The sequence below is a fragment of the Erythrolamprus reginae genome, chromosome 2 (genome assembly GCF_031021105.1).
Source record: "Erythrolamprus reginae isolate rEryReg1 chromosome 2, rEryReg1.hap1, whole genome shotgun sequence".
NCBI lineage: Eukaryota > Metazoa > Chordata > Lepidosauria > Squamata > Dipsadidae > Erythrolamprus > Erythrolamprus reginae.
In genome coordinates, this window is record NC_091951.1 from 40797334 (window position 1) to 40825160 (window position 27827).

A 27827-nucleotide genomic window follows, 5' to 3' on the forward strand; every position below is an offset into this window, starting at 1 on the left:
ACAATCCTAAGCTGCATGAACAGGGGGATACACTCCAAGACCAGAGAGGTAATAATACCACTCTATAAGGCCCTGGTCAGACCGCACCTGGAGTATTGCATCCAGTTCTGGTCACCACACTTCAAAAAAGATATAGAGACTCTAGAGAGGGTGCAGAAAAGAGCAACTAAAATGATAAAGGGACTAGAGACCATGTCATACAAGGAAAGGTTGCTGGAACTGGGCATGGATAGTCTAGTAAAAAGAAGGGCTAGGGAGGACATGATAGCTGTATACAGGTACTTAAGGGGTTGCCATGGAGAGGAGGGGGACACACTGTTTTCCAGGGCACCAGAGGGTCGGACGAGGCACAACGGTTGGAAACTGACCAAGGAAAGATTCAACCTGGAGATAAGAAAGAATTTCCTGACAGTGAGAGCGATCAACCAATGGAACGGCCTGCCAGCGGAGGTTGTGGACTCCCCAACTTTGGACACTTTCAAGATTGGACTGCCATTGGGCTGGGGGAAAGTAGGATTTCCTGCTCAGGCAGGGAGTTGAACTTGATGACCTGTAAGGTCCCTTTCAACTCTAATAATAAATAAATAATTTTTTAATTTAGTGGGATTTACCCTTTACACTGTGGTTTGAAGCTTGTGTATCGCCTAGGTGAGTTGCTTAATATGAGAAAAGAAATGGCAGGCCAAGGTTTTGCAATTTTGATCTTGAGTAATGATGATGTTATTTATTCGTCACAATTGGCTCCCTTGCCTGGTGGGTAATAATGATCTGGCTGGGTAGCATCGAGATATTTGTATCCTCTGCGGCATTTTGAGCGAAACGTCCTTGTCTTGCCATTCTGGAATGCCATATGTACGGTAAAAAGCAGCTGGCATCCATCTGCTGTTATGATCATGCTTCCCTGTAAAGAACTGAAGAAACACCAGAAAAAAGGAAAACAACCTGTCAAAGTTAAAATGGAGCGGTTCCGTGGCAATGTATGTTGGATCACTGCTGAACCTACAGTCTATTTTGTTCAAAACAGAGCCAAATATGGTGACTGCATAGCTTCTGCTTCTCTACGAGACTTAATTCCAGAATTGGGCAAGTTGCCCATTGTAGAATCAATTATGCAAATCAGACCTTTATGTAATTCTACTTTTCAGATTCTTAAAAGTGCAAAAATGCACACTGAGCCTTTTATAAGCAGCACCAGGTTCAAAACCTGGGGAGGTAAATAAAAACACATACTTTAAGGTTTCAAGCAGGATATGTTGTCTCCCAATAGAGGGTTCCCTCGATTTTCGCGGGTTCGAACTTCGCGAAAAGTCTATACCACGGTTTTAAAAAAATATTAATTAAAAAATACTTTGTGTTTTTTTCCCCTGTACCATGGTTTTTCACGCCCGATGTCGTCAGATGTCATCACCAAACTTTCATCCGACTTTAATAAATATTTTTTTTTAATAAACTTTAATAAATAAACATGGTGAGTAATGATCTAAATGGTTGCTAAGGGAATGGGAAATTGCACTTTAGGGGTTTAAAGTGTTAAGGGAAGGCTTGTGATACTGTTCATAGCCAAAAATAGTGTATTTACTTCTGCATCTCTACTTCTCGGAAATTCGACTTTCGCGGGCAGTCTCGGAACGCATCCCCCGCGAAAATTGAGGGAACACTGTAATTACATTTTCAGGGCTGTGCTGCTCCTTCTGACCTCAGAGGCATTATATAACTATATTAACTAAGAGTCCCTAGATCAGGGGTTCTCAACCTGGGGGACCGAATCCCTTTGGAGGGTCAAATGACTGTTTCACAGGGGTCGTCTGGTATTAGGAACTAAAGCTTCTATTCTGGTGCCTTGGAACATATTTTTACAATCCGACTAATCAGGCGTTTACAGTGGGGTGTCCGTCTGACCTTCCTGCCAATCAGCTTAAAGTTCTGTTGGGAGAATTGGCGCTAGACTTATGATTGGGGGTCACCACAACACGAGAAACTGTGATTAAGGAATCGCGGCATTAGAAAGGTTGAGAACCAATGCCCTAGAGAAACGTACACAAGGTGTTAAACCATCCTATGTCTTCTCTCATTTTGGCTTCGGCTTTGAAGGAACCAAGAAGCTACGGATTACTGAACACTCATGTTTTAAGAATTTATCCCAGCAATGTACAGCTTTACGCTCCACATGCTTGTAAAATTCTCCTTTAGAAATTAGAACTATGCTTATTTGGTGACCTTGCTCCCCCTTTTGGCCTATATAAAAATATCTTTTTATATACAGTGATACCTTGTCTTACAAATTTAATTGGTTCCAGGATGAGGTTTGCAAGGTGAAAAGTTTGTAAGATGAAACAATGTTTCCCATAGGAATCAATGGAAAAGCGATTAATGCGTGCAAGCCCAAAACTCACCCTTTTTGCCAACCGAAGCGCCCGTTTTTGCGCTGCTGGGATTCCCCTGAGGCTCCCCTCCATGGGAAACCCCACCTCCGGACTTCCGTGTTTTTGTGATGCTGCAGGGGAATCCCAGCAGGGAAATCCCAGCAGCGCAAAAATGGATGCTTTACTGGCAACAGAAGTCCAGAGGTGGGGTTTCCCAGAGAGCCTCAGGGAAATCGCAGCATGGCAAAAACACAGAAGTCCTCGAAACCCCACCTCCGGACTTCCGTGTTTTTGTGATGCTGCTATTTTGCTGAGGCTCCCCTCATTGGGAAGCTGGACTACCATGGCCAGTGAAGCGCCCGTTTTTGCGCTGCTGCGATTCCCCTGCAGCATCGCAAAAACACGGAAGTCCAGAGGTGGTGTTTCCCATGGAGGGGAGCCTCAGCGTAATCCCAGCAGTGCAAAAACGGGCACTTCACTGGCAACAGAAGTCTGGAGGCAGGGCATCCCAGTGGTGGCGGCTTGGGTTTGCATGTTGAAAATAGTTTGGAAGAAGAGGCAAAAAAACCTTAAACCCCAGGTTTGTATCTCGAAAAGTTTGTATGACGAGGGGTTTGTAAGACGAGGTATCACTGATATATATTTGTGTTGGAGATTTTTGCTTTTGGGAGTTTTGTACATACAAAATTTGTGGCCTGCGAGTGAGCCACATTTTTCTTAATGCCTTGTGGGACGGGGAAAGCAAAATGTAACATTTTCCTGGCTGAAATGCACGAACAGTTTAAAACAGGAGCATCTGAAATACTGCTAGAACAGGGTAAGAATCTTCTACCAGATACACATTAACTTGTAATACTTCATATTGTGGGACCATGTGCTGCGGAAAATCGGATTCCCCACCCTTAACTTAGGAAAACTTAGACTATCTTCAAGACTGCCTCTTACCACATACCTCCCAGCGACCAATAAGGGCCCACAGAGTCGGTCTTCTCCAGGTCCCGTCAGCTAAACAATGTTGGCTGGTGGCGGGCCCACGGGAAAGGGCCTTCCCTGTGGCTGCTCTGGCTCTTTGGAACTAGCTATCTCCTGAGATTCAGACTACCCCCACCCTACTGGCCTTCCCAAAAATCATTAAGACCTGTTTTTTCCAGCAGGCCTGGGGCTGCTGACCATTAGGATCCGGCCACAAGAGACACACATGGTTTTGTTAAAAAACTGTTGTAACTGCTTGATTGTTGGTTTTTAGATGTTTGATTTTTGAACTGTTTTTAGGAGGTTTTATGTTACATTTTATCTGTATTTGGCTGTGAGCTGCCCAGAGTCCTTCGGGAGTTGGGCAGCATATAAGGCAAAATAATAAAATAAAATAAAATAAAAGCTTTTAAAACTTAGGTACCAGATCAAGCATTATATTCAGAGAGGGCATCCATTTAAGAACTTTACATTCATTGATCATATATCACATATTCATTGAACAGACATTTTATTCTTCAGCATATTTATAATCTGCTTCTCCATGAAGCTCAAGGCAGCTTTCCCACAGTTCCAAACATCCCAAATGAAACACAAATCTGACATCTCAACCAGCAAAACCAATACAATTTGAGTATTCAAACCATTAACTTTGGCACAGGCTCAACACTTCAGGATGCAAGAGCTTGACAGTCTGGCAGAGATTTTCAAAACCGGGTGGCTTCTAAGCGTTAGGACTACAACACCCAACGTTTTCCCAGCAACAGGGAAGAGTTGTAGCAAAATCATTCCCCTCAAAACGAGTTATCCAAATAACCAGTGACTTTGGTTGGCCATTCGTGGTAATGTACTTGCGATGAGAGCTATTTCAGGAATGTTTTGAAATAGACAAAAATCCTAACTCTCAGGGATTTCAAGCAAAATCTTAATTGTTGAAATTGTAAGTGTAAGAAGGCTTACAAGTTGAAAAAACTCATTGGATCGAGTTTCTGGTCTCCTGATGTCAGTGCTTACCAATTGTATACAATGTATGCATGTAATTTCCATTAAGCGATTTAATGTTTTAAGGCCACCATCCTCAGAAATACGTAGGCAGCTTGTTTATCTGCCAAGCATGACTCTTTATTCAATGAACTAGAATGAAACTGCTGCATGAAAAATTGACACAAATACGTCATATGCAAAATTTGACGCTCTGGAGTGCATCACATCGAGATGGTGGTGGTTTTGCCTTCAATTCAGCGCCACGTTTCTTAGGTTACTGCAGGGATCCAGGAAGCCAAGGCCTTAGTTCAAATGCATGAATCCATGCTATACATTTTAATGCTTTTTAAAAATATGAATATTCTATTTTCCAACAAGGCCAACGAGAAATGCCTAAATCAGAGTTCTGTAACCTTGGCAACTTTAAGACTTGTGGACTTCAACTCCCAGAATTCCTCAGCCAGCTGGCTGAGGAATTCTGGGAGTTGTCCACAAGTCTTAAAGTTGCTAAGGTTGGAGCCTCCTGGTCTAAATGACATCCCAGTCATTTTGCCCAATTATGTGCTCCAGTAAATATATTTTATACAGCAATTCTTGTGTTTGCTGGGCCAGTCCCACCAAACTTCCCCATCCAATGGTCCTTTTTGCAACATGTTAGCTATGAAATATGCCAGTCACTGAGGCACAACCTATTTTGTCAGCTGATTATGAGCAAACACAAACCTTACTTCTTTGGTGGGGAAAAAAAGACAGTTAATACTATAGAAGCTTATATAACAGTACAGTTTGTATTGTGTGGGAGGGAGGAGAATGGGAGCAAACAGCACATAATGAAATCCATAAGCTCAACCAACTACAATGTTTACCAAAGTGTGCCATGCAACTTGCCTAAAAATAGTGGCTAAGTATGAGAAAGGCCAAGGAGGTCCAGCCTTCTTCTGTTATTTTGTAATCTGAATGTTACCTAGTTGAGAACACAAAATACAAGAGGCTTGTCTGAAACCCAAACATTCCTGCACAGACTTCTCCCTAAGCCAAGAACCCACTTCGGCAAATAAGTGGTGCAAAAATTAACGAGGCTAAGCCTCAATAAGGAGCAAGACTGCATTCCTATAGTTTAAAGTTGTCCACTGAGAATGATCGTACACCTTCAGGTCTGATCTCTGGAAAAAGTAGTTCGTTGGGGCTGCTGAGGCACACACCTCACGAAACTGAGCTTACCTGTCAGAAAGGGTTTTACTGCTGTGAACATTTCTTGTTGGATGTGATTTTTTTTAAATCAGCAGGGTGCTAAAATAAGCCCACGGTGGAAGGAGAAAGATTTTGAGAATTGTCTCTTCTCCCACACCAAACCACAGGCAGCCAGAATAATCAAAGTTTCATGCAACCGAAGGTCCCATTCCTCAGGCTCCATTCAGGAAAGATTGCATTTAATACGAAATTCTGCCCGTGCAATGGGATATACGGGGATTGTGCAAGGTGTCCGTGGGGATTTCGTTAATCATAAGATTTTCAGACTGAGCACAACCTCCTTTTTTTGTTCTTTTTTAGCCCATGTACATCAAGCCCGTGCCTTTGCATAAACCATTCACCTCTTTTACATTTTTCAAGTTCCTCTCGACCCGAAATCGGGAAGACACACAATGTTTTCAACCGCCTCCTGTGTCCTTTGCACCCTCTCCATTCCTTTCATTCCCACTACTAACCATTCTTACAGACGTTTGTGTAAGAAAATTAAAAATAAGGGGGGGAAATCCACAAGGTGAGGGGGAGGAAAAATGTCCTTTTAAGGAGATACCTGAAGACAAGAGGAGATTGTCGTGAAGCGGTGGCATCGACGCCTACCCTTTTCCAGGAGCTAGGAGCCTAAGAGAGGGGAGAGTGACCTCGACCACTGCCTCTTTAAAGCAGCTTCACGGGTCGAGTGATTTTGCATGGGGAGAGGGGGGTCCTGCAGGTGGGAGGCAGTGCAGCTGATAGTGAAAGCGAGGCAGGCTCAAGGGCAGAAGAAGAACACAAGCAAGGATTGTAGGTTTCTTACACAGAGCTAAAAAAAGACCAATGGGAAAGGAGCCTGCAGTAAACCGGACATACTGAGGAAGTCAAGGGGAAGCAGGAAAAAAAAAATCTTGGTCGCTGCTCTTCTCAAAGCAGACCCACTCCCCGTCATTTTCGTCACGGATAACAAATATTTAATTAAATTGCAGGGGGTTGGGGGGGTAGGTGGGGAATCAGCCACGGTACCCAAGAAGGCCCTGTCAATACATTCCTCGTTGGGCAGGGTGAGGATGGGGGGGCACCAGACAGACTCACCAGCCACAGGTGGATAAGAGACAACAGTAGCAGCACTGACACAAGACAGGCGTGGAGCTGGGTGTGCGTGCCCTCCCTCCCCTCCCTCCCCCTTACCCACAGTCAAGGCAGCACCAGCACAAGACAGCTGAGAGCTGGAGGTATAGGCCTTCCCTTCTTTTCATCCCTCGCCTCAGTTGGGGCAGTGTCAGTCCTCCTCCGGGGGAGAGCCGAGGAGTTCCTTCTCTGCCCCGTGGCCAAGTCTGGTTCAGTGCTGCATGGCCCCTGCGTGGTTTTGGTCGGGTTGCTCCGCCTTCTTGGTGTTGTTCTCCTTTGGGCCAGCGTCTCCTGCTTTCGGCTGCGCCTTCCCCCGCTGGCTTTTCCTGTGGCCTCGGATGCAGTGGGCATTGCCGCAGCCTTCATCGTCCTCCTCTTCGCTTTCCGTGGAGCTCTCATCAAAAGCCCGGGGCTTCTCGTAGATGCAGCAGCCTGCGTTGAGAAAAGGGAGGAAGTGCGGAGGGAAGGTTAAAAAAGTATTCCGAGGCAATATGTTGAGGACATAAAAAAGGTGAAATAACAACAACAACAACAAAAAGAACAAAGGGAGAATAAAGAGGTTTATTATTTATTATTTTATTTATTATTTAGATTTGTATGCCGCCCCTCTCCGCAGACTCGGGGCGGCTCACAGCAGGATACAACAATGCATGACAAATCTAAATATAATTTAAAATATTTAAAATATTTTTAAAAACCCATATTTCTAAACAAACATACACACAAACATACCATGCATAAATTGAACATGCCCGGGGGAGGTGATTCAGTTCCCCCATGCCTGACGACAAAGGTGGGTTTTAAGGAGTTTACGAAAGGCAGGGAGAGTAGGGGCAGTTCTAATCTCTGGGGAGAGTTGATTCCAGAGAGTCGGGACCGCCACAGAGAAGGCTGTCCCCTTGGGGCCCGCCAACCGACATTATTTAGTTGACGGGACCCGGAGAAGGCCCACTCTGTGGGACCTAATCGGTCACTGGGATTCGTGCGGCAGAAGGCAGTCTCGGAGATATTCTGGTCCAGTGCCATGAAGGGCTTTAAAGGTCATAACCAACACTTTGAATTGTGACCGGAAATTGATCGGTTGTGAACACGGAGGAAAGTGAGCGTTGATATGGAATTGGACAGTGTTTATTAAAATGCAAAATGAGTGAAATATAAAGAGTGGAAATATTGGGCACATGAAGATGAGGAATTGAAGGAAATGGCCGACAGGGAAATAATAATTTAATAATAATAATTTATTAGATTTGTATGCCGCCCCTCTCCGAAGACTCGGGGAGGCTCACAACAATGATAAAAACAATATTATAGTGGCACAAATCTAATATTAAAAGAAATAACGAAAACCCTATCATATTAAAACCAGACAACACATACATACCAAACATAAATTATAAGGAGCCTGGGGAAAAGATGTCTCAGATCCCCCATGCCTTGTGGTATAGGTGGGTCTTGAGTAGTTTACGAAAAACAGAATAGAGACATGATAATAAAGACAGGAAGAAGGAATAATAAATAATAATATAGTAATAATTATTAATAATAAAGACAGGAAGAAGGAATAACAGAAGGAAGAAAACATGAGACAGATACGCATAGAAATACAATAAATCAACAGCAATTACAGCAATGGAAGAGGAGACAAAGGAATGCTTGCTTTAACTACCAACAATTCTCACTTTTGGAAAATGAAAGGACTAGGGGTAGGCAATGTTGGCTCTTCTACGACGAAAATTCCCGAGCCAATCATGCTAACACAGGAATTCTGGCAGTTGAAGTCCACACGTCATAGAAGAGCCAACGTTGCCTACCCCGATGTACACTTTCTTCAAACTCAGAACATTTCTCTCTCTCCTATATGAATCTTTAGGGATTAGATCAGCACAGTCAGGAGCAAATAATTCACTTTTCTGATACGTCGGTGCCAGGATGGATGTGATACAGAAAGTTTTTATCCTTTTTAGACCCAACTCACCAAGGAAAAGTAGGGACTTTACATGATGTTTGAATCATGTAGCAATTCTTCTCGTTGCTCATTTATTTGGCCAGGGAACCAGTGGGAGTAATTAGAAATAGGACAAATAGCATCTCACTAGTTAATTCACTAATTGTTATAGTACTATCTCGATCCTCCTGTGATCACCTCCAGATGCCTTCTCATCAAATTTCCAGTAAGTACTGCTAAGTACAGTACCTACAGTTAATTGAGGCAATTAGTATCGTCTCCAGGCTACAATGTCATAGGCAACCTAGTGTCCCTAAATCTTATCATTTCCAACTGAAATTTAAGACTATATTCTAAACATCAAATAACGACCATGGAACATGTCCATTAGAGCAAGTAGCTTCCCAGTAGGGGATCAGTATGGGCCAGCATATATGATGATATAGGACTCTACCTATTTTTCCAGGAATTATTTCCCTTATTTCCGCTAGTTTGTCAGCACCCTATGGAATTTGAGTTCATTAACTATGCTTACATTCTGATATTATGGAGGTGGAGGCGACCAGTCTACAGAAGAGTCATATGGCCTTTAAGAATATTTGAGAGTAACCCTCAAGCCAATAATCTAGATGTACCCATCTATGGAGAAAAGGATGGATTAAGAAAATGTAAAAAAACGAGTTGGACTCAATTAGTGCACCCTGGATGATGCACTTACATCGGGAGAAATACAAGGAAGGAGGAGGAATTTTAAGAAACAGTGATAGAGAAGAGCAGTGCTCACATTTGGAAGATCTCCGTCCCAAGTGCTCATTGTCCACTGTGTCACTTGACCATTCCACCTTCTTGGATGGCTTTCGTTTTCTTAATTTGATAGTGAGACTGCGATTTTCCTGAGGAACGAAGGGAAGAGGGTTTTGATAGGTAGATAATCAAAGAATTTCTCATTCAATATACAACAGCTTGATTTTGAATTCTGAGGAATACTTTCTACATAGCTGTACCTGAGGGGTGTGGGGGAAAAAGCCTCTTTATTTTTGCCAGTAAAGACAACTCCAGACAGTTCTTAGGGCAGCTTCAAAGTTTAATTGCTGATGTTTTTCTATCAAATCCTACCTATACCATAATATCTTATGCCATTAACTTGCTCATTAGCAAAAAATATGTTACTCACACACATAGAGACGTATACACACATTCCATTATATATTGAAACAATTATTATATTTTATATTTTAATAGGTTCTAGGGCAGAAATATGAGCTGTCCGTAGAGAACCCAAACTTAATTGAATTCTATCTAAGAGCTCCTAGGTTTTATGGAGAGCACTAATAGAAAAATATTTAAGTGGGCAGCACTGCTACAACACAATGTGGTACTTTAATATTATATCCACTAGCAATCACATCAGGACATTCAGCAGAATGTTTCTCCCTAAAACAAAATACTATATCTTAATATAAATAAAATTTAAATTACAAATGCTTGATATGATATATCTATTCATCAATAGATAAATCACTCATCCACAAATCTGAAAAAAGCGCCCAACTATCGTTTGACTTTCATAGGCAGCCCTTGATTTACAACTATAATGGAACCTGGCCATCATGGTCATACGTTGTGAATTGACCTGGTCACATAATTTTGACATGACCATTGGCTGATTTTACAATCTTTTTGCCCTAGTCATTAAGTAAACCAATGGTTTGCTATGCGCACAATTTTGCAAAAGAGAAAGGAAAGAAAGAAAGAAAGAAAGAAAGAAAGAAAGAAAGAAAGAAAGAAAGAAAGAAAGAGGCAAGTGCTGATTTAGGTGATCATGAGCCAAATTCTCTCAGCCTCTTGTAATATCCAAGGTAGAAGTAAACATCAAATAAATAATATCTTCGAAGGCAGTTGACAATTTTTTAAAAAATGAATACATTCCTAAAATAATTTTGACTGCACTGGCAACATTACTGGATCACATCAAAGGTCTAGCTTTTGATCAATAATCCTGCACATATACTCTTTTTGGCGATTCAGTTCATCAGGGCTCAACTGAATCTCTGAATGAGTCTGTAGAGATTTTCAATCTGTATCTGTATTCTATAAGTCTGTAGAGACCCTGACGACACAGATAAACTTCCGGATGACCTTAACATCCCGCTAAAACAGAGGTCTTCAAACTTGGCAACTTTAAGACTTGTGGACTTCAACTCTCAGAATTCTCCAGCCAGTTTTGGATTCTGGAATTTGGAGTCGACAAATCTTAAAGTTGCCAAGTTTGAGGATCCCTGCACTACAAGGATGCAAATGACTAGCTGTCTGCAAGGAATATAAATCCCTCCATTCCCCATCATCCTGTCAGAGCTGAAGAAGCTTATTGGATGAGAAGCCAAAATCTTCAAAGAAAGACAAAAAAACAAGAAAGTCCAGTTGCCTCCTGTAAAAAGCACCTTCAGGACAACCATGACCTGGATGACTGAGAATCTTTTCACACTTATTGCCAGCGCTAAATTCATATTCAGAGACAGAAGCCTCTAATTTCCTCATCTGCTCAGTATTTTTAAGCCAGCCCAATTAAAAGATTCAAACCGCATGGGGCTCGGTTCACATATGGAACCATTGATCGGGGGTCTAGATTCCCACTTGCAGCCAGGCATTTGCAGGAATTGAGGCAGGGGCAGCTTCGCTCTTCCTTCTCATCCAGATGCTCTTCCATCTCGGGGACCCAAAACCTTCAAGCTCAGCGAACCACTACCTGACAAAAGACCTGCCCTCCTCTGCTCCTTAAAGCCGTCGGCCACTGAAGTGATGGCAAGCATTAGATTAGGAGCACATACCTAGAGCTAAGAGTCATCTATACAGAAATGACATAAAAATAACCACCGTGGAAGAGATTTGAATAGTCTGTAAAAGGTGAGGGAATATGTCATCAGTCTGCCCAATGTGAGATAAATTAAGATAATAAGCACTCAAGGAAAAGTAAAGGAGAAAGAGGAAGTAGTGAAGGAAGAGAAGAGGGAGCAGAGGGGAAGTGGGAGAGGGGAGAGAAGGTGCAAGAAGGAAGAAGGAGGGAGCGGGGTAGAGGGAAAGAAGTGCAATGAAATGAAGAAAACCAGGCTGATGGGATTGATACAAAACAAGATATTGGTATATGGCTGACTGGCTAAAAACGTATAATCATGTATGTTATTGATGAAGTTTAAGGTATATGTATTGATATATATATACATGTATGTGTTTACGTGTGAGTGTATGTATGTGTGTGTATGTGTGATATATATATATATATATGTATGTATGTATGTATGTATCACATGTATGTGTATATGTATATGTACAGTAATCCCTTGCTACTTCACGATTCAACTTTCACGGATTCGCCACTTCACGGGTTTTCAAAGGGGGCTTAAATCCATTAAATCCATTGAAAATTTTAAATCCATTAAAAATTCATAAAATTCTTCTACAGTACTACTGTACTCTATTAAAGAAACTGGTAGGATATCACATGCAGTTCCAGCTGTGAATAGAATAGAATTTTATTGGCCAAGTGTGATTGGACACACAAGGAATTTGTCTTGGTGCATATGCTCTCAGCGTGTATAATGACTGTTTAATGCAAAGGGTGGGTTTTAAAAGTCCAAATACTCGTTAAATACATTAAAAAATATCTTTCCTCTACTTCACAGAAATTCATTTTTCACGGGTGGTCTTGGAACGCATCCCCCGTGAAAAACGAGGGATTACTGTATATGCATATGTATGTTTGTGTGTATGCATAACATATTTTTGCTGATAATGAAAAGGGAGACTAGCATAGATCTTATTTCAAGCTATTTTGCTCTCATCAGCTAGCCATACCCTTACTGGGATTTGAATCTGGGCAATCTGCCTGCAGATTGTGTATGTATGTATGTATGTATGTATGTATGTATGTATGTATGTATTTATTAGTTAGATTTGTATGCCGCCCCTCTCCGAAGACTCGGGGCGGCATACAAATCTATGTATGCCGCCCCGAGTCTTACACATACACATGTATGTATGTGTCTCTGTATCTATACACACACATATACATGTGTGTCTCTATACAGAGAGAGAGAGAGAGTCCAGAAGGATCTGGGCAGCTTATAGATCAAATAAATTAAATTATATACATACATATATGTGTGTGTGCATACACACACACACACACACACACGAAGAATTGTCCTAAAATGCGACTTCCAGGTACAGTTATAAATAAAGTAGTAGTTTTAAATAAATGTTTAAACGTTTCGGAGATCATGGCTAGTGTGTGTGTGTATGTACGTATGTCCCTGTGTGTATATGTATATAAATACATACAATACATACAATACATACATACATACATACATACATACATACATACATACATAGATACTGCATAAAACTTTGGAGGAGAGAAAAAATAAAAATATTTTTTTAAAAAGCTCAACGAACCGCTACCTGACAAAAGACCTGCCCTCCGCTCCTTAAAGCCATTGGCCGACATTCACTTCCATCCCAAGGCCAGCTCGCCGCGGCCCTGCTCGACGCCGCCACTCGAGCCCACCCACCCGCTTCGTGGTTGCCACGACAACCGCAGGCGCCGAGACTCGGCGGGCGGGGATCCTCCCTCTCCCTCGTCATCATGGTTGCCATGACGCCGGCTGCACCTCCGCGTGCCCCCCCCCAGCCTTCCCCGCCCCCCCGGCTTTCTCCTCACCGGCTCAACCACCTCCGTCTCTGTGACGGTGGTGGTCGCTCTCACGCTCGAAGTGGACTCGGCCATTGCTGCGGCGAAGATGCCGGGACAGCCCGGCCGCGGATGGAGCAGCTGCTTGCCGGGGAGGGGGAGGGGAGAATATTCGTGGAGCTCCCCCTTGCTCCAGGGCTCAAGGGAGCCTTCCCCGGCCTCAGGTCAGTTCCCGGCGCCTGTTCAGCCGCAGCACCCACGCTCACGCTGCAGTCACCGCCTCTCCTTCGCAGCGGGAGCGGACGTCGATTTACCGCCTACACTTCCTACTTCCGGTGCATGTGCGCGGCTTTAACCGGTCCCCGTGGAGTTTCCAGACTCACTTCCGGTACGCGGGGAAAAAATGGAAAAGAAACCGACTGGCCGCGGTAACGGGCGGAAGGTTTCCTTCCAGCCTTCCCCGGTTTTCCTATATGCTCTTGTATTGACAGGGCTTGGTTCTGGAGATAATGGACTGCCGTCTGTCTTCTATGACTTGTGGACTTCAACTCCCAGAATTCCTGAGCCAATCATGCTAGCTCAGGAATTCTGGGAGTTGAAGTCCACATGTCATAGAAGAGTCAACTTTGCTTACCCCTGATAAGAGTCTCCCACTTGGCCAGGGAGTTGGACTAGAGTAGGCGCAACAGAAAATATTTGAGAAGCACTGCATTACATTTCCAAATGGTCCACTAAGGAACACCTTTGGGGGGGCAATCTCTATACAGCACCAACATTCTGTTGCCTAAGGTGGTATGAAGCAGTTATGGAATCTCAAAATGCAGGCAATTCTTGACAGATCCTTTAACTTAGATGCAGGAAGTATCACCAGATATCTATATATTTATATCTATCTTGGAATAAAAGACAACTTTCTTTTGATGGTATCGTAGTTTTCAATATTTTAATATTTCAAGCCAGTAAGATGCAGCAAATTGCTGACTTGGAATTCAAGCTACTTTCCCCCATTAATAGCTGATCACCCATTTACTACAATATTTGAAACCTGTATTTAAGATAATTTCCAGTTGTTCCCCAGCTGACTAGTCGAAACTTTAAACAAGCAGCACTTTAATGGGTTTTTTGAAGATTCCACTAGGAAACTGCTTTATCACTCCGGTAACTTTAGTTCAGGTATTTGGAAGAAGTCAGAGATAGTAACTGTGTTGCATTCACTTCAGTGCATAAAAGTCCAATCAATCGTCGAAATGACGAACACCTCCCCAAATGACCAATTTATGAAACACTATCAAAGAGCATGATTCTGTCCTCCAAATTAGAGTGGTAAGAGGTAAACCAGACCTTGGAGAATTGGAATAGGATAGCACTATCACTTTTCAATATACAGTACTGTACAAGCCAATTCCCAGTATTCTGTGTCTTGAATATGATCAAGAACTCAAATTTTAGAAACGCAAGGGCAGAGTGATAAAAGACAGCACTGTAATATGAGGTAATAAAGACCACATAGATTCAAAAGGTGAAGGTTGCATATCAGTATTATGCTATCCAACTGCAATGAACTTCAGCACAGCCTTTTCACACCATTGTTAAAATCTTCAAGATGTTTTGATATTAGCTACTGACGAATAAGAGTCACTATGCCACAAATTTGGTTGTTACTGGGATTATTCAGGCTAGACACCTCATGCTAGATGGTTATGTTCAACTGCTTAACAGGATTTGAACCTATGTGTCCCAAATCAGGAAACTTGGTAATATGAAGGAATATAAGAAAAGGAAGGCATTAATTGCATGGCTTCTATAAAATTACCTTTCCTCTAAGTCTTCCAACAGCCAAGCCCAAATAACTTAAAATAAGTTAAAAGTCACAAAGTGGGTTCAAATCCTATTACAAGATTAGACATGAAACATTGACTGTGGAGGATGCAGAATAGGGGTAAAATCCAGCAGAAAACCAGTAGCAAAAATTTTGAGTAGTTTGGAGCACCAGTAGTGGAAATTTTGATTAGTTCGGAAAACCAGCAAATACCACCTCTGGCTAGCCCCAGTGGAAAGGGAATGGAGATTTTGCAGTATCCTTCCCCAGGAGTAGAGAGGGAATGGGGGTTTTGCAGTATCCTTCCCCCAGGAGTAGAGAGGGAATGGGGATTTTGCAATATCCTTCCCCCAGGAGTAGAGAGGGAATGGGGATTTTGCAGTATCCTTCCCCCAGGAGTAGAGAGGGAATGGGGATTTTGCAGTATCCTTCCCCCAGGAGTGGAGAGGGAATGGAGATTTTGCAGTATCCTTCCCCCAGGAGTAGAGAGGGAATGGGGGTTTTGCAGTATCCTTCCCCCAGGAGTAGAGAGGGAATGGGGATTTTGCAGTATCCTTCCCCCAGGAGTAGAGGGAATGGGGATTTTGCAATATCCTTCCCCCAGGAGTAGAGAGGGAATGGGGATTTTGCAGTATCTTTCCCCCAGGAGTTGAGAGGGAATGGGGATTTTGCAGTATCCTTCCCCCAGGAGTGGAGGGGGAATGGGGATTTTGCAGTATCCTTCCCCCAGGAGTAGAGAGGGAATGGGGATTTTGCAGTATCCTTCCCCCAGTAGAGAGGGAATGGGGATTTTGCAGTATCCTTCCCCCAGGAGTGGAGAGGGAATGGGGATTTTGCAGTATCTTTCCCCCAGGAGTTGAGAGGGAATGGGGATTTTGCAGTATCCTTCCCCCAGGAGTGGAGGGGGAATGGGGATTTTGCAGTATCCTTCCCCCAGGAGTAGAGAGGGAATGGGGATTTTGCAGTATCCTTCCCCCAGGAGTGGAGAGGGAATGGGGATTTTGCAGTATCTTTCCCCCAGGAGTGGAGAGGGAATGGGGATTTTGCAATATCCTTCCCCCATGAGGGGAGAGGGAATGGAGATTTTGCAGTATCCTTCCCCCAGGAGTGGAGAGGGAATGGGGATTTTGCAGTATCCTTCCCCAGGAGTGGAGAGGGAATGGAGATTTCGCAATATCCTTCTCTTGCCATGCCCACCAAACCACACCACGCCACGCCACACCCACAGAACCGTTAGTAATTTTTTTTTTACCACTGATGGAGACTCCAAAGGCAAAAGTGATTGAATAGTGCCTCCCTTTCGTCTATAGTTAGTACAATATCTAAAAACTACAGAAGCAGCCCCGTCTTTTTGAAGGGAAAGCAGTGTTGAGACCCACATTAACAAAAATCAGAATTATTTGCATAGCTTCTTCATAATGTCTGGTGGCAGGGTCAAAAGGAACACAAGAAAGATTGCAAATTATTCCTATCACGACCACTTACTTGCTAATGCAGTGTCACATCAACTTCCCAAAGAGCCACATAGCAGAAGAATTAGACAATTTTGTAAAATATAGAATTACCAGGAATTCATACAATTGCATTGCTCAAGCAACCACCCACACAGACTCCTCTTATGCCATTTGAAATAGAATTCAGAGCTGCGTGAATAAAACCATAATGTATTCGAAGGAGAGTGAAATATTTTTCTTGTCCTGTGAAAAACTCAGAAACTTATAGTAGCAGGAGGAACCAGTACAATTCAATAAAAAGATGAATTTATAGAGAAATAAATACACATCACAGCAGCAATAAAGAGAAACTTGAACTCAGCGTGTTTTGATTACTCTTCTTTCACTGATCAAAACAGTTGACAAATTTCAAACAGATTTCAAGTTCTACAAGGCCATTTGTCGGGTCCTGTTTTCACCATTTCCATTTCCATTCGAACTGTGCAATCGGTCACCAGCTGCCAACCATCCAATTCAAACAACATGCTTCTAAAAGCATGTAAGAATGTCTCTTCATAAAAAGCCAAAAATAATTCTGTCATGCTGGGAATTTTAAGTATTATCTTCCATGTATTTTGGCAAACGTGATCAAGAATCTTCTTTTTCCTGGAACCTAGAATTTAAAGAATGAATAGCGTGAATAATAATAATAATAATAATAATAATAATAATAATAATAATAATAATAATAACAACAACAACAACAACAACAACAACAACAACAACAGAGTTGGAAGGGATCTTGGAGGTCTTGTAGTCCAACTCCTGCTTAGGCAGGGAACCCTACACTACTTCAAACAGATGGTTATCCAACATCTGCTTAAAAACTTCCAGTTGTATTATAGGTCCATGGAATTGCTGTCACCGGATTAAAAACATGTTGGATCAATGAATGACTCACGTGCAGTCATTTTACAGGCAGCGATTAATGTTGTAACATCGGTACAACTCTCCCACTTGCTTTATAATCTAGATAACCGGACAAGTTAGATGATCACCACACTTCAAAAAAGACATTGAAACTCTGGAGAAGGTGCAGAAAGGAGCAACCAAAATGATCAGGGGTCTAGAAACCAAGACTTACGAAGAGAGGCTGCGGGAACTGGGCATGGATAGCCTAGAGAAAAGGAGGGCCAGAGCGGACATGATAGCAGTCTACAAGTATACGAGGAGTTGCCACAGAGAGGAGGGGATCACTTTATTCTCCAGGGCACCGGAGGGCCGGACGAGGAACAACGGCTGGAAGCTGACCAAGGAGAGATTCAACCTGGAAATAAGGAAGAACTTCCTGATGGTCAGAACGATCAACCTACCAGCGGACGTTGTGAACTCCAATACTCTGGACATTTTTAAGAGGAAATTGGACTGCCCTTTGGCTAGGATGCTATAGGGTTCCTGCTTAGGCAGGGGGTTGGACTTGATGACCCGCATGGTCCCTTCCAACTCTAACAATCAATCAATCAATCAATAAACAAACAAACAAACAGATTTCAGAAGCAGAATAGGCAAGGCAATGAAGACTCATCTGAGATCCATTCTGCAGTAAAAAATGGAGCCATCATCAAATGGTATCCTCCTTACCTTTGACAATATCTCCAGATGTGTATTGGTGATAAACAAGAGTGGTAGTTATGATCAGTCACCATACTTGCAGTGTATGTGGTTTTTCTAACATGGTGCTGCAAATGTGTGACTTGGTGCTTAGCTCAAATTATGACGTCACAGCATCCCACAGTCATCTGATCATCATTTGCAGCCTTCTTTGCTGGCTTCCTACTAGCATAGTCAATGAGCAAGCCAGCAGGAGGTTGCAAATGGCAAAGTCTTGAAACTCCTGCTATATAACCTGCAGTGATTTGCTTAACGATAGCAATAAAGAGTGCTGGAATCTCCAACCCTAAGGGTCATCATGGTCGCATGATATTATGCTTTAGGGCTGTTTAACTGTCATTAAGTGAGGACTACACATGTGCTAAAATGCATTGTCCATTAAATCAAATCTTTAAAGTCCTCCTGGAACTGAGATATATTTCTATTGCAGAGTATCGTTGGGTGTGAGGCTACCACAGAAAAATCTCTGCCTTTAGTACCACAATCACAGCTTCTGCTGGTGGACCAGAAAACACGGTTTCATATTCTTAGGGAGACTTGTATAGATTTAGATAAACCCTGAATAAAAATAGTAAAATACATAAACCCTAAATTGTTTACAGTCTTAAGGGATAATACTGTGTTCAGTTCTAATACTGTGTTCAGTTCTAATACTGTGTTCAGTTCTGGAGACCTCACCTACAAAGATATTGATAAAATTGAACGGGTTCAAAGACGGGCTACAAAAATGGTGGAAGGTCTTAAGCATAAAACTTATCAGGAACGATTTAATGAACTCAATCTGTATAGTCTGGAGGACAGAAGGAAAAGGGGGGACATGATCAAACTATTTAAATGTTAAATGGTTAAATAGGCTCAGGAGGGAAGCGTTTTTAATAGGAAAGTGAACACAAGAACAAGGGGGCACAATCTGAGGTTAGTTGGGGGAAAGATCAGAAGCAACGTGATATTATTTTACTGAAAGAGTAGTAGATCCTTGGAACAAACTTCCAGCAGACGTGGTTGGTAAATCCACAGTCACTGAATTTAAACATGCCTGGGATAAACATAAATCCATCCTAAGATAAAATACAGGAAATAGTACAAGGACAGACTAGATGGACCATGAGGTCTTTTTGTGTCGTCAATCTTCTATGTTTCTATGTTAATGTTGAGTCCTATAACAAGCAAACAATACAACTGGGACAAAAGAAATGCGACCCAACATAAAACACGTCGTCATCATCATAAGCAGATGGAGAGGAGCAATATCCAATCTCTTACTTGCATTGGATGCAGGTGTAGAAAACCGTCTGCCCTTCATCCGCAGATCTCATCTGTCGAGTATGGTAGGCCATGCCCTCATGCCCACACTGAGGACATTTTCTGTCAATCTGAAAAGATTGAAATGAACCAAATAAACGTTCAGTAAACCTTCTGATGCTGGCACAGCAGAATCCTTAAGATGCAATTGAGGACTTATTTCTCCTGGTTCAAACCGAATCGCCCAAAACGGTAGCAACCCGCTGATGTCACAATGGTGTCACAGATCCGGTTTGGTTGGTGCTGGTCCATGGGTGCTGCCATCTTTTTTTGGAATTTTTTTTTAATTAAAATAAACTTTATTTACAGTATAATAAACAAAACACATGCAGCAAGACAAATAAGACATTTTTAAAAAATGGACAATTTGTGACGTGCCTGTACTACAATTCCAACAGTGCTTCTTTTCTATTACACAAGTCATATTTACCGTATTTTTCGCTCCATAAGACGCAGTTTTTTTCCTCCCAAAGTAGGATGAAAAATCAGCCACGTCTTATGGAGCGAAGATGCAGGCAGGGAGGGGGGGGAGGCACTGGAGCAGAGGGGGGGGGGCGGCGATATACTCATCTGGAGACCGCCGCCTCTGTCTGTCGCCGCCTCTCCTCTTCCCAACCCCGAAGAGAGCCGCGCCTTTCGGCCTCTGGAAGTGCTGGGCCGGGGGACGCCTCCACCCCGCAGGTTTAGGAGGCGGAGCGGCACCGGAGGAGCGTTGGCGGTTCCGAGCCTTTGGGAAGGCTACGGGAATCGCTTCAGGAGGTGGGGAGGTCTCGAAGACCCAAAACCCAGCCAGTCGCTCGCAGCCGGCCGCCGCCTGTGCAAAGTTTGGCTGCGAACTCGGCTGGCTAGCTGCTGCCTGGCCCCCTCCCTCCCGGAGGAGGGTCTCCCTTCGCACCACCAGCGGCGCTCCCCCCGCCAGCCAGCCAAGCCCCGCGCCCGCCGGAGCCGGCTCTTCGCTCTTCCCCCGCTGCCCGCCGCGTTTGCAGGAGGTGGGGAGGGTCGCCAAGGCCAGGAGGGACGCCGCTGCCCCCCCTTCCCTCTCTCCGCCCGCCGCTGCACCTCCTGCTGAGCCCCCTCGGCCCCGCGCGGCGCCTGTCAGAGGAAGCTGCCCTGTCCCGGCCAGGATCCGGGGGCGAGGTCGTCAGGGTTTGAGGGGCCCTAAACAGCCCACAGCAGAAAAACAGAAAAAATAAGGGAGAAAGAGAGAGAGAGAAAGGAAGAGGAGAGATAGAAAGGGGGAGAGAGAAAGAGGGAGAGATAGAGAAGGAGAGAGAGAAAGAGAGAGATACAAAGAGAGTGAGTGAGAGAAGGAGAGATAAGAGAGAGAAAGAAAGAGGGACAGAGAGAAAGAAAGAGAGGGACAGAGAGAAAGAAAGAGGGACAGAGAGAAAGAAAGAGAGGGACAGAGAGAAAGAAAGAGAGGGACAGAGAGAAAGAAAGAGAGGGACAGAGAGAAAGAAAGAGGGACAGAGAGAAAGAAAGAGAGGGACAGAGAGAAAGAAAGAAAGAGAGGGACAGAGAGAAAGAAAGAGGGACAGAGAGAAAGAAAGAGAAGAACAGAGAGAAAGAAAGAGAGGGTCAGAGAAAGGGAGAGGAGAGATAGAAAGGGGGAGAAAGAGGGAGAGATAGAGAAGGAGAGAGAGAAAGAGAGAGATACAAAGAGAGTGAGTGAGAGAAGGAGAGATAAGAGAGAGAAAGAAAGAGGGACAGAGAGAAAGAAAGAGAAGAACAGAGAGAAAGAAATAGAGGGACAGAGAAAGGGAGAGGAGAGATAGAAAGGGGGAGAGAGAAAGAGGGAGAGATAGAGGAGAGAGAGAAAGAGAGAGATACAAAGAGAGTGAGTGAGAGAAGGAGAGATAAGAGAGAGAAAGAAAGAGGGACAGAGAGAAAGAAAGGGACAGAGAGAAAGAAAGAGAGGGACAGAAAGAAAGAGGGACAGAGAGAAAGAAAGAGAGGGACAGAGAAAGAAAGAGAGGGACAGAGAGAAAGAAAGAGAGGGACAGAGAGAAAGAAAGAGGGACAGAGAGAAAGAGAGGGACAGAGAGAAAGAAAGAAAGAGAGGGACAGAGAAAGGGAGAGAAAGAGAAAGAAAGGTAGAAAGAGGGAGAGATAGAAAGAGAGAGGGGGGCTTTTTTGTATATTTTCCCAATTCCCCTAGGGCAGTGTTATTGTAATAAATATTTTAGCCTACTTTTTGGCTCAAAATATTTTTTTTCTATTTTCCTCCTCTAAAAACTAGGTGCGTCTTATCAGCAGGTGCGTCTTATAGAGCGAAAAATACGGTATATAATATGCATCAAATCTTAGCAGTGATCTTAATCAGGTATAGAGCCGGGGTGGCGCAGCAGGTAGAGTGCTGTACTGCAGGCCACTGAAGCTGATTGTAGATCTGAAGGTCAGCGGTTCAAATCTCATCACCGGTCAAGGTTGACTCAGCCTTCCATCCTGGGTAAAATGAGGACCCCGATTGTGGGGGCAATAGGCTGGCTCAGTTAAAAAGTGCTATTGCTAACATGTTGTAAGCCAACCTGAGTCTAAGGAGAAGGGCAGCATAACAATCGAACGAATGAATGAATGAATAAATGAATGGAATGAATGATTTTTTTTTCTTTTTTATTCCCTTTTATAACCAAAGCTCTGACCTTTATTCTCTAAGTTTTCTGCCATTTATTGGCTCTTTTTCTTTTCCCCTTTTTCCCATCCAATCATAAAACCTGTCCCAACAATTAGTAAATTCTTCCTCATTTCTATTTTTTATTTCCTTAGTTAGACTGTCCATTTTCGCACCTGGTGTTTCAGGCTGATTATATCTACTGAGCGTGAGCGGAAGCAGAACTGTATTAGGAGATGCACACAAGAGAGCAAGCATAAAATGTCACAATGTGAACTACTGGCAAAGTTTTATTGACTTATTCCTGTAAGACCTTTGCCAAGCGTACAGGCTGAAGGTGCCCTTATATAGGTTTATATCTTGGGTAACATTCTGCATGCAGTTTTTAAAAATCTAAGAACAAAGTTAGTCTTTCGTCATGGGTGAACATGCCAACCCCACTTCACTTCTTTGCAAAGGAATTCATTTCTACTTTTTGTTGTGGTTAGCTCTGGCCCAGCTCCTGCCCCAAGGACTGTGGATGTGGGGGAGACATCCACATGCTGCAGGCCTGTTTTGCCCCCGGTGGAATCTGCTGATGAAGGCTCCTCTGACCAAGAAGACATGAGTGACAGGGAGGAGGAGGAGAGCGTGGCAGACAGCTCAGAAGGAGATCAATTATCTAGCTCCTCCTTGGATTCAGAACAAGAGTTAATGATACAGCCACGCATGCGGAGAGCGATGCATAGGCAGCAACAACTGAGAGATTATTATCAAAGAAAATGAGGCCACCTGTGGTTGAGTGGGGCTGTGGTAATTAGTGAGGCTGCTATAAATAACAGCCTGTGGGTTTGGCCATTGTGGAGGATTATCTGATCCTTGTGTTTCGTGACTGCTTTACTGACTTTGACCTTTTGTGTGCTGATTTTCCCCCCGCTTTGAAACTAAACCAGGGCAAAGTGTGTTTCACTTTGTGAAAGAAGAAGGACTGGGAATTGCCTCACAGCTGCAATCTAAGTATCACAGAACTGATAAGGGACTTGTACAAATTACCAGTTTGTTTGGAGACGAGTGCTCTTTGCTATACCAAAAGAGGGCTTAGGTTAAGTGACTTTTCCTTATAAAGAACATTGTTTTGAATTTTCAAACGTGTGTGTGTCTGAAATTTGTACCTGTGAATTTTTGGGAGGATTCTACCAGAGAGCCCGACAGAACACTTTTGTGTTTATTTTCCTTCTCTGCAGCTCCAGATTGATCGACTATTTCTAAAATTGTTACCTGAAAATATAGTCAAAGCCTATTTTAAATGTTTGATGGGGGCACAGCAGAGTCTGTTATTTCCCATGTCAGCACAGGCTGACCCAGAGTCTGTGGAGCGGGGCAGCATACAAATCTAATAAATTAATAAATTTAATATTAAAATAAAAAAATATTATTATTATTATTATTATTATTATTATTATTATATGCAAGGATGATGTAATTATGCAAATAAAGCAAACTGTCACAAATTATACAGTTTACATTATTTGACTATTGACACTGTCATTCCTACGATGCTTAATGGAACCAATAAACTAGGCTTCTCATTCACTTACCAGAGGACCCTTAACTTCTTTTCCCTCTTCGGCAGCCAAAGAAAAAGAATCTATTTTGTTGAATGTGACAGATGTACAGATGACTCTCTTTTCAAATTCTATGCAAAGAAAAAAAAATGTATGAAGAATGATTAACGTGCTCATTAATTCAAGCTGGTCAATATCTTCTGTTTTATTTTTGTGTTTTAAAGTTGATTTTTACTCCTGGCAATTGCTCAGATAAGACTCTGCAATTTTCCAAGGCAAGATTTCAGAAGTATGTTAGAATAGAATAACAAAGTTGGAAGGGACCTTAGAGGTCTTCTATTCCTACCCCTCTGCGTAAGCAGCAAACTTACACCGCTTCAGACAAATAATTATTCAAACATCTTCTTAAAAACTTTCAGTGTTGGAGCATTCACAACTGCTGGAGGCAAGCTGTTCAACGGATGAGTTGATCTGTCAGGAAATTTCTCCTCAGTTCTAAGTTGCTTGGTTGGAAACCAAGCAATGGGTGCTTTGGAGAAATTTAACTCCCGTGAACCTCACTGTCACATTTATATTTTCTTATTTTGTTGGAATTTGTAATTAAAAAGGCAGGCTAGAATATTTCCCCTAAAGGAGAAATGGAAAAAACCTTAAAGGAGGCAGAAACCAGTCCGTTTCCCTGCCCCAAGCAGAAACTAATGAGGCCATCTTATAGAAATGTAGAACTGGTAATCTATTCAGAAAGACTGGGTCAGGCAGGAATTTCAGATAAGCAACACAATAAGCAACACAATCAAGCCAAAGGTTGACAAAGAATAATAGAATAGAACAAAACAGAATAGGACAGGACAGAATTCTTTATTGGACAAGTGTGATTGGACACACAAGAAATTTGTCTTTGGTCCATATGCTCTCGGTATACAGTGGTCCCCCGATTATCGCGAGGGTTCCGTTCCAGGACCCCTCGCGATGATCGGTTTTTCGCGAAGTAGCGGTGCGGAAGTAAAAACACCATCTGCGCATGCGCAGATGGTGTTTTTACTTCCGCCGCAGCAGCGAGGAGCCGAAGATTGGGGTTTCCCCGCCGCCCAAGCAAACTCCTCGCTGCTGCCCGCGCCCGCCGCTTGTCCGCCCGCCGCTTGTCCGCCGCCTGCCTGCCCGCGCGCCCGCCCTTCGCCCGCCCACGCCGTTCGCTCGCGCCGCTTCCCAGCTGAGTCCTGAAGCGAACTTCCGCGTTTGGCTTCAGGACTCAGCTGGGAAGCGGCGCTGGGGTTTCCCCGCCGCCCACGCAAACTCCTCGCTGCTGCCGCGCCCGCCGCTTGTCCGCCGCCTGCCTGCCCGCGCGCCCGCCCTTCGCCCGCCCATGCCGTTTGTTTGCGCCGCTTCCCAGCTGAGTCCTGAAGCGAACTTCCGCGTTTGGCTTCAGGACTCAGCTGGGAAGCGGCGCTGCGGTTTCCCCGCCGCCCACGCAAACTCCTCGCTGATGCCCACCGCTCGCCCTCCCGCCAGCAAGAGGGGGAAGACCCAGGGAAGCCGCCCAGCAGCTGATCTGCCTGGCGCCATCTACGCATGCGTGGCCATAGAAAAAAGGGCGCGCATGCGCAGATAGTGTTTTTACTTCCGGGTTGAAAAATCGCGATATAGCGTTTCGCAATGATCGAGATTGCGAAACTCGGGGGACCACTGTACATAAAAGAAAACATACATTTGTCAAGAATCATGAAGTATAACACTTAATGATTGTCATAGCAAATAAGCAATCAGGAAACAATCAATATTAATATAAATCATAAGGATACAAGCAACAAGTTATAGTCATTAGCTCAAACACCTAGGATTTGCATTTTCCCCTTTGCCTATAGAGCCAACCAAGATCCTTAAATGACCCATAGGAATCCAGAAGGTATTTTGTCAGCAGTTCCAGAATTACATTTGATTGGTGGTTCTGCTTCAACAATAAAGGGAACCTTTCTTTCCAATCAGCTACCATCTTATTTCCAGTGCCTTTTTCCTGGCTTGAAACTGGACCTGGATATTTCTTCCAACAGTATTAAATGATTGAACTCAGATAGAAAAGACAGAAGTAATAACTATTTTCTTCTAATTAAAGAGCACTGAAAAGTATACTTAGAATTTGATGCCTATGAATTTGAATCCTCATGTAAAATATATATTTAAAAAACAAAAACTTACCTTTCACATCAATGTTGAAAGAGCAACAGGGACATACCACCTCATCCTGGATACCTGGCAGGGGCAGGACAGTCCCGCACTCAGGACAAAAATCTAGTTCTGACTCGAAGCAGGAACCTCTTTGATCCATAATTACAAAGTAAAGCAGAGGCTCTATAGGGGAAAAAATACATACACATGATCAAAAAAATCAAAAGTGATCCTAAAATAATTGCTCGTCCCTCTCTTAAACATAAAAGCTTTAGAGGGCCACTTGAAATATCTGATCTTCTTTTGCTTGATTGACAAGCTGATGTTTTTTTCATCTTACATTGAAAAGCCGCTTTCCCTAATCAATCATTCATTATCAGCTCTAATATTAAAAGTATTAATTTTGGTTCTGCTTCTTTGTCAAATAAATAGAGACAGATCTCTTTCTGTATAACTTTAAACCCAGAAAGAGTATATTTTCTGTATATGTATACACTTATGCATGCTGGGGCATAAGTGCACCAGCGTGCCTACCATCCCGTGTCCTAATGTTTCTCTTACTAGTATCATGTACACTGCTCAAAAAAACATAAAGGGAACACTTAACACAATATAACTCCAAGTAAATCAAACTTCTCTGAAATCAAACTGTCCACTTGGGAAGCAACACTGATTGATAATCAATTTCACCTGCTGTTGTACACTTCAACTTTGTACAGAACAAAGTATTCAATGAGAATATTTCATTCATTCAGATCTAGGATGTGTTATTTGAGTGTTCCCTTTATTTTTTGAGCAGTATATAAACATTGCTATACTGTATCTTTGTATACTACCAATATGTACTTGACAAAATAAAAAAATAAAAAATAAAAATAAAAATAAATAAAGAGTAGAGAAAAAAAACTGGAGAAAATAGTGGAAGTATCACTGTACACATAGAAACATAGAAGATTGCCGGCAGAAAAAGACTTCATGGTCCATCTAGTTTGCCCTTATCCTTTTATTTATTTATTTTGTCAAACACCTATTAGATAGTATAAACATGATTTGAATACATGAAATGAGTACGAATAAAAATAAAAGGGTACATTAGGACAGGGATGGTAGGCACACTGGTGTAGGCACACACAGCTCATGATTGATAACAATAATAATAATAATAATAATAATAATAATAATAATAATAATAAGCACTTGACTGGTGATGAAATACGAAATCCAGCAGAGAGATCTCGTTTGCTGTGTTGTATTGACATAACAACAACAACAACAACAACAACGACGACGAGTTGGAAGGGACCTTGGAGGTTTTCTAGTCCGACGCCCTGCTTGGGCAGGAAACCCTACACCACATCAGACCAATAGTTATCCAACCGCTCGAATCATAATAATAATCAATATAATCGATAATAAAAATCATAACAATACCTTTGCTCTCTGCCCGTTTATCAATTGTCGCCGGCTTCTGAATGTAACTCCATGTGCAGTCTCAGAAAGAACGCACAATTGATTTCCTGGGGAGACAAGCTCGGAAGCGCAGAGCGGCTACCCTTCAAGAGCAGTAGAAAAATAAAAAGAATAAGCGCTAGACTGTCCGTACGAGAACCCTCTTTTCCTAACGTGATGAGTTTTCTGGTCAGTTGCGCTCCACACCCCCAATCGCCCGATCGGGGCTGCATTCACGTATAAACCTCCAAAGTTTGTTTCCAACCAAATACTGTACAGTATCTGAAAAAAATTGCCCATGCAGGGACTTGCCCAAGCGGTCTCTGAAAACTAGGCACAGTTGAACGGGGCAACAAAATGAAGATAAGGGGTCAGATTGGAGCCCACAATGCAGATAATGCCCTATGCTGCATTTTTCACAGTTGTATGCCGCACCAATTATTGTGCAATTTACACCACTTATTGTACAATTTACACTATGAAACTTTTCGAAAGATATTATTGGTCAGACTCAGAAAGTATGCATAATGGC

At 42.9% G+C, this 27827-nt stretch overlaps 2 protein-coding genes across 4 annotated transcripts; both read right to left on the minus strand.

The window, feature by feature from the left end:
- Positions 1–3829: 3829 nt before the first annotated feature.
- PPP1R11 (protein phosphatase 1 regulatory inhibitor subunit 11) lies at positions 3830–13646 on the minus strand. 2 transcript variants are annotated; one of them, XM_070737771.1, is made up of 3 exons: positions 13334–13646; positions 9398–9506; positions 3830–7100 (listed from the first exon to the last, which is right to left on the minus strand). In XM_070737771.1, the coding sequence occupies exons 1-3, from the start codon at positions 13397–13399 to the stop codon at positions 6880–6882; spliced, it is 396 nt and encodes a 131-aa protein (XP_070593872.1). In that variant the 5' UTR covers positions 13400–13646; the 3' UTR covers positions 3830–6879. The 2 variants fall into 2 exon arrangements, with proteins under 2 accessions (XP_070593872.1, XP_070593873.1); XM_070737772.1 differs by lacking the exon at positions 13334–13646 and adding an exon at positions 13075–13171.
- A 3120-nt stretch (positions 13647–16766) lies between these two features.
- POLR1H (RNA polymerase I subunit H) lies at positions 16767–27388 on the minus strand. 2 transcript variants are annotated; one of them, XM_070735687.1, is made up of 5 exons: positions 27278–27388; positions 25877–26029; positions 23717–23814; positions 19494–19599; positions 16767–17228 (listed from the first exon to the last, which is right to left on the minus strand). In XM_070735687.1, the coding sequence occupies exons 2-5, from the start codon at positions 26004–26006 to the stop codon at positions 16996–16998; spliced, it is 567 nt and encodes a 188-aa protein (XP_070591788.1). In that variant the 5' UTR covers positions 26007–26029; positions 27278–27388; the 3' UTR covers positions 16767–16995. The 2 variants fall into 2 exon arrangements, with proteins under 2 accessions (XP_070591788.1, XP_070591789.1); XM_070735688.1 differs by having other exon boundaries at positions 19490–19599; positions 27278–27384.
- Between the last annotated feature and the right edge of the window lie 439 nt (positions 27389–27827).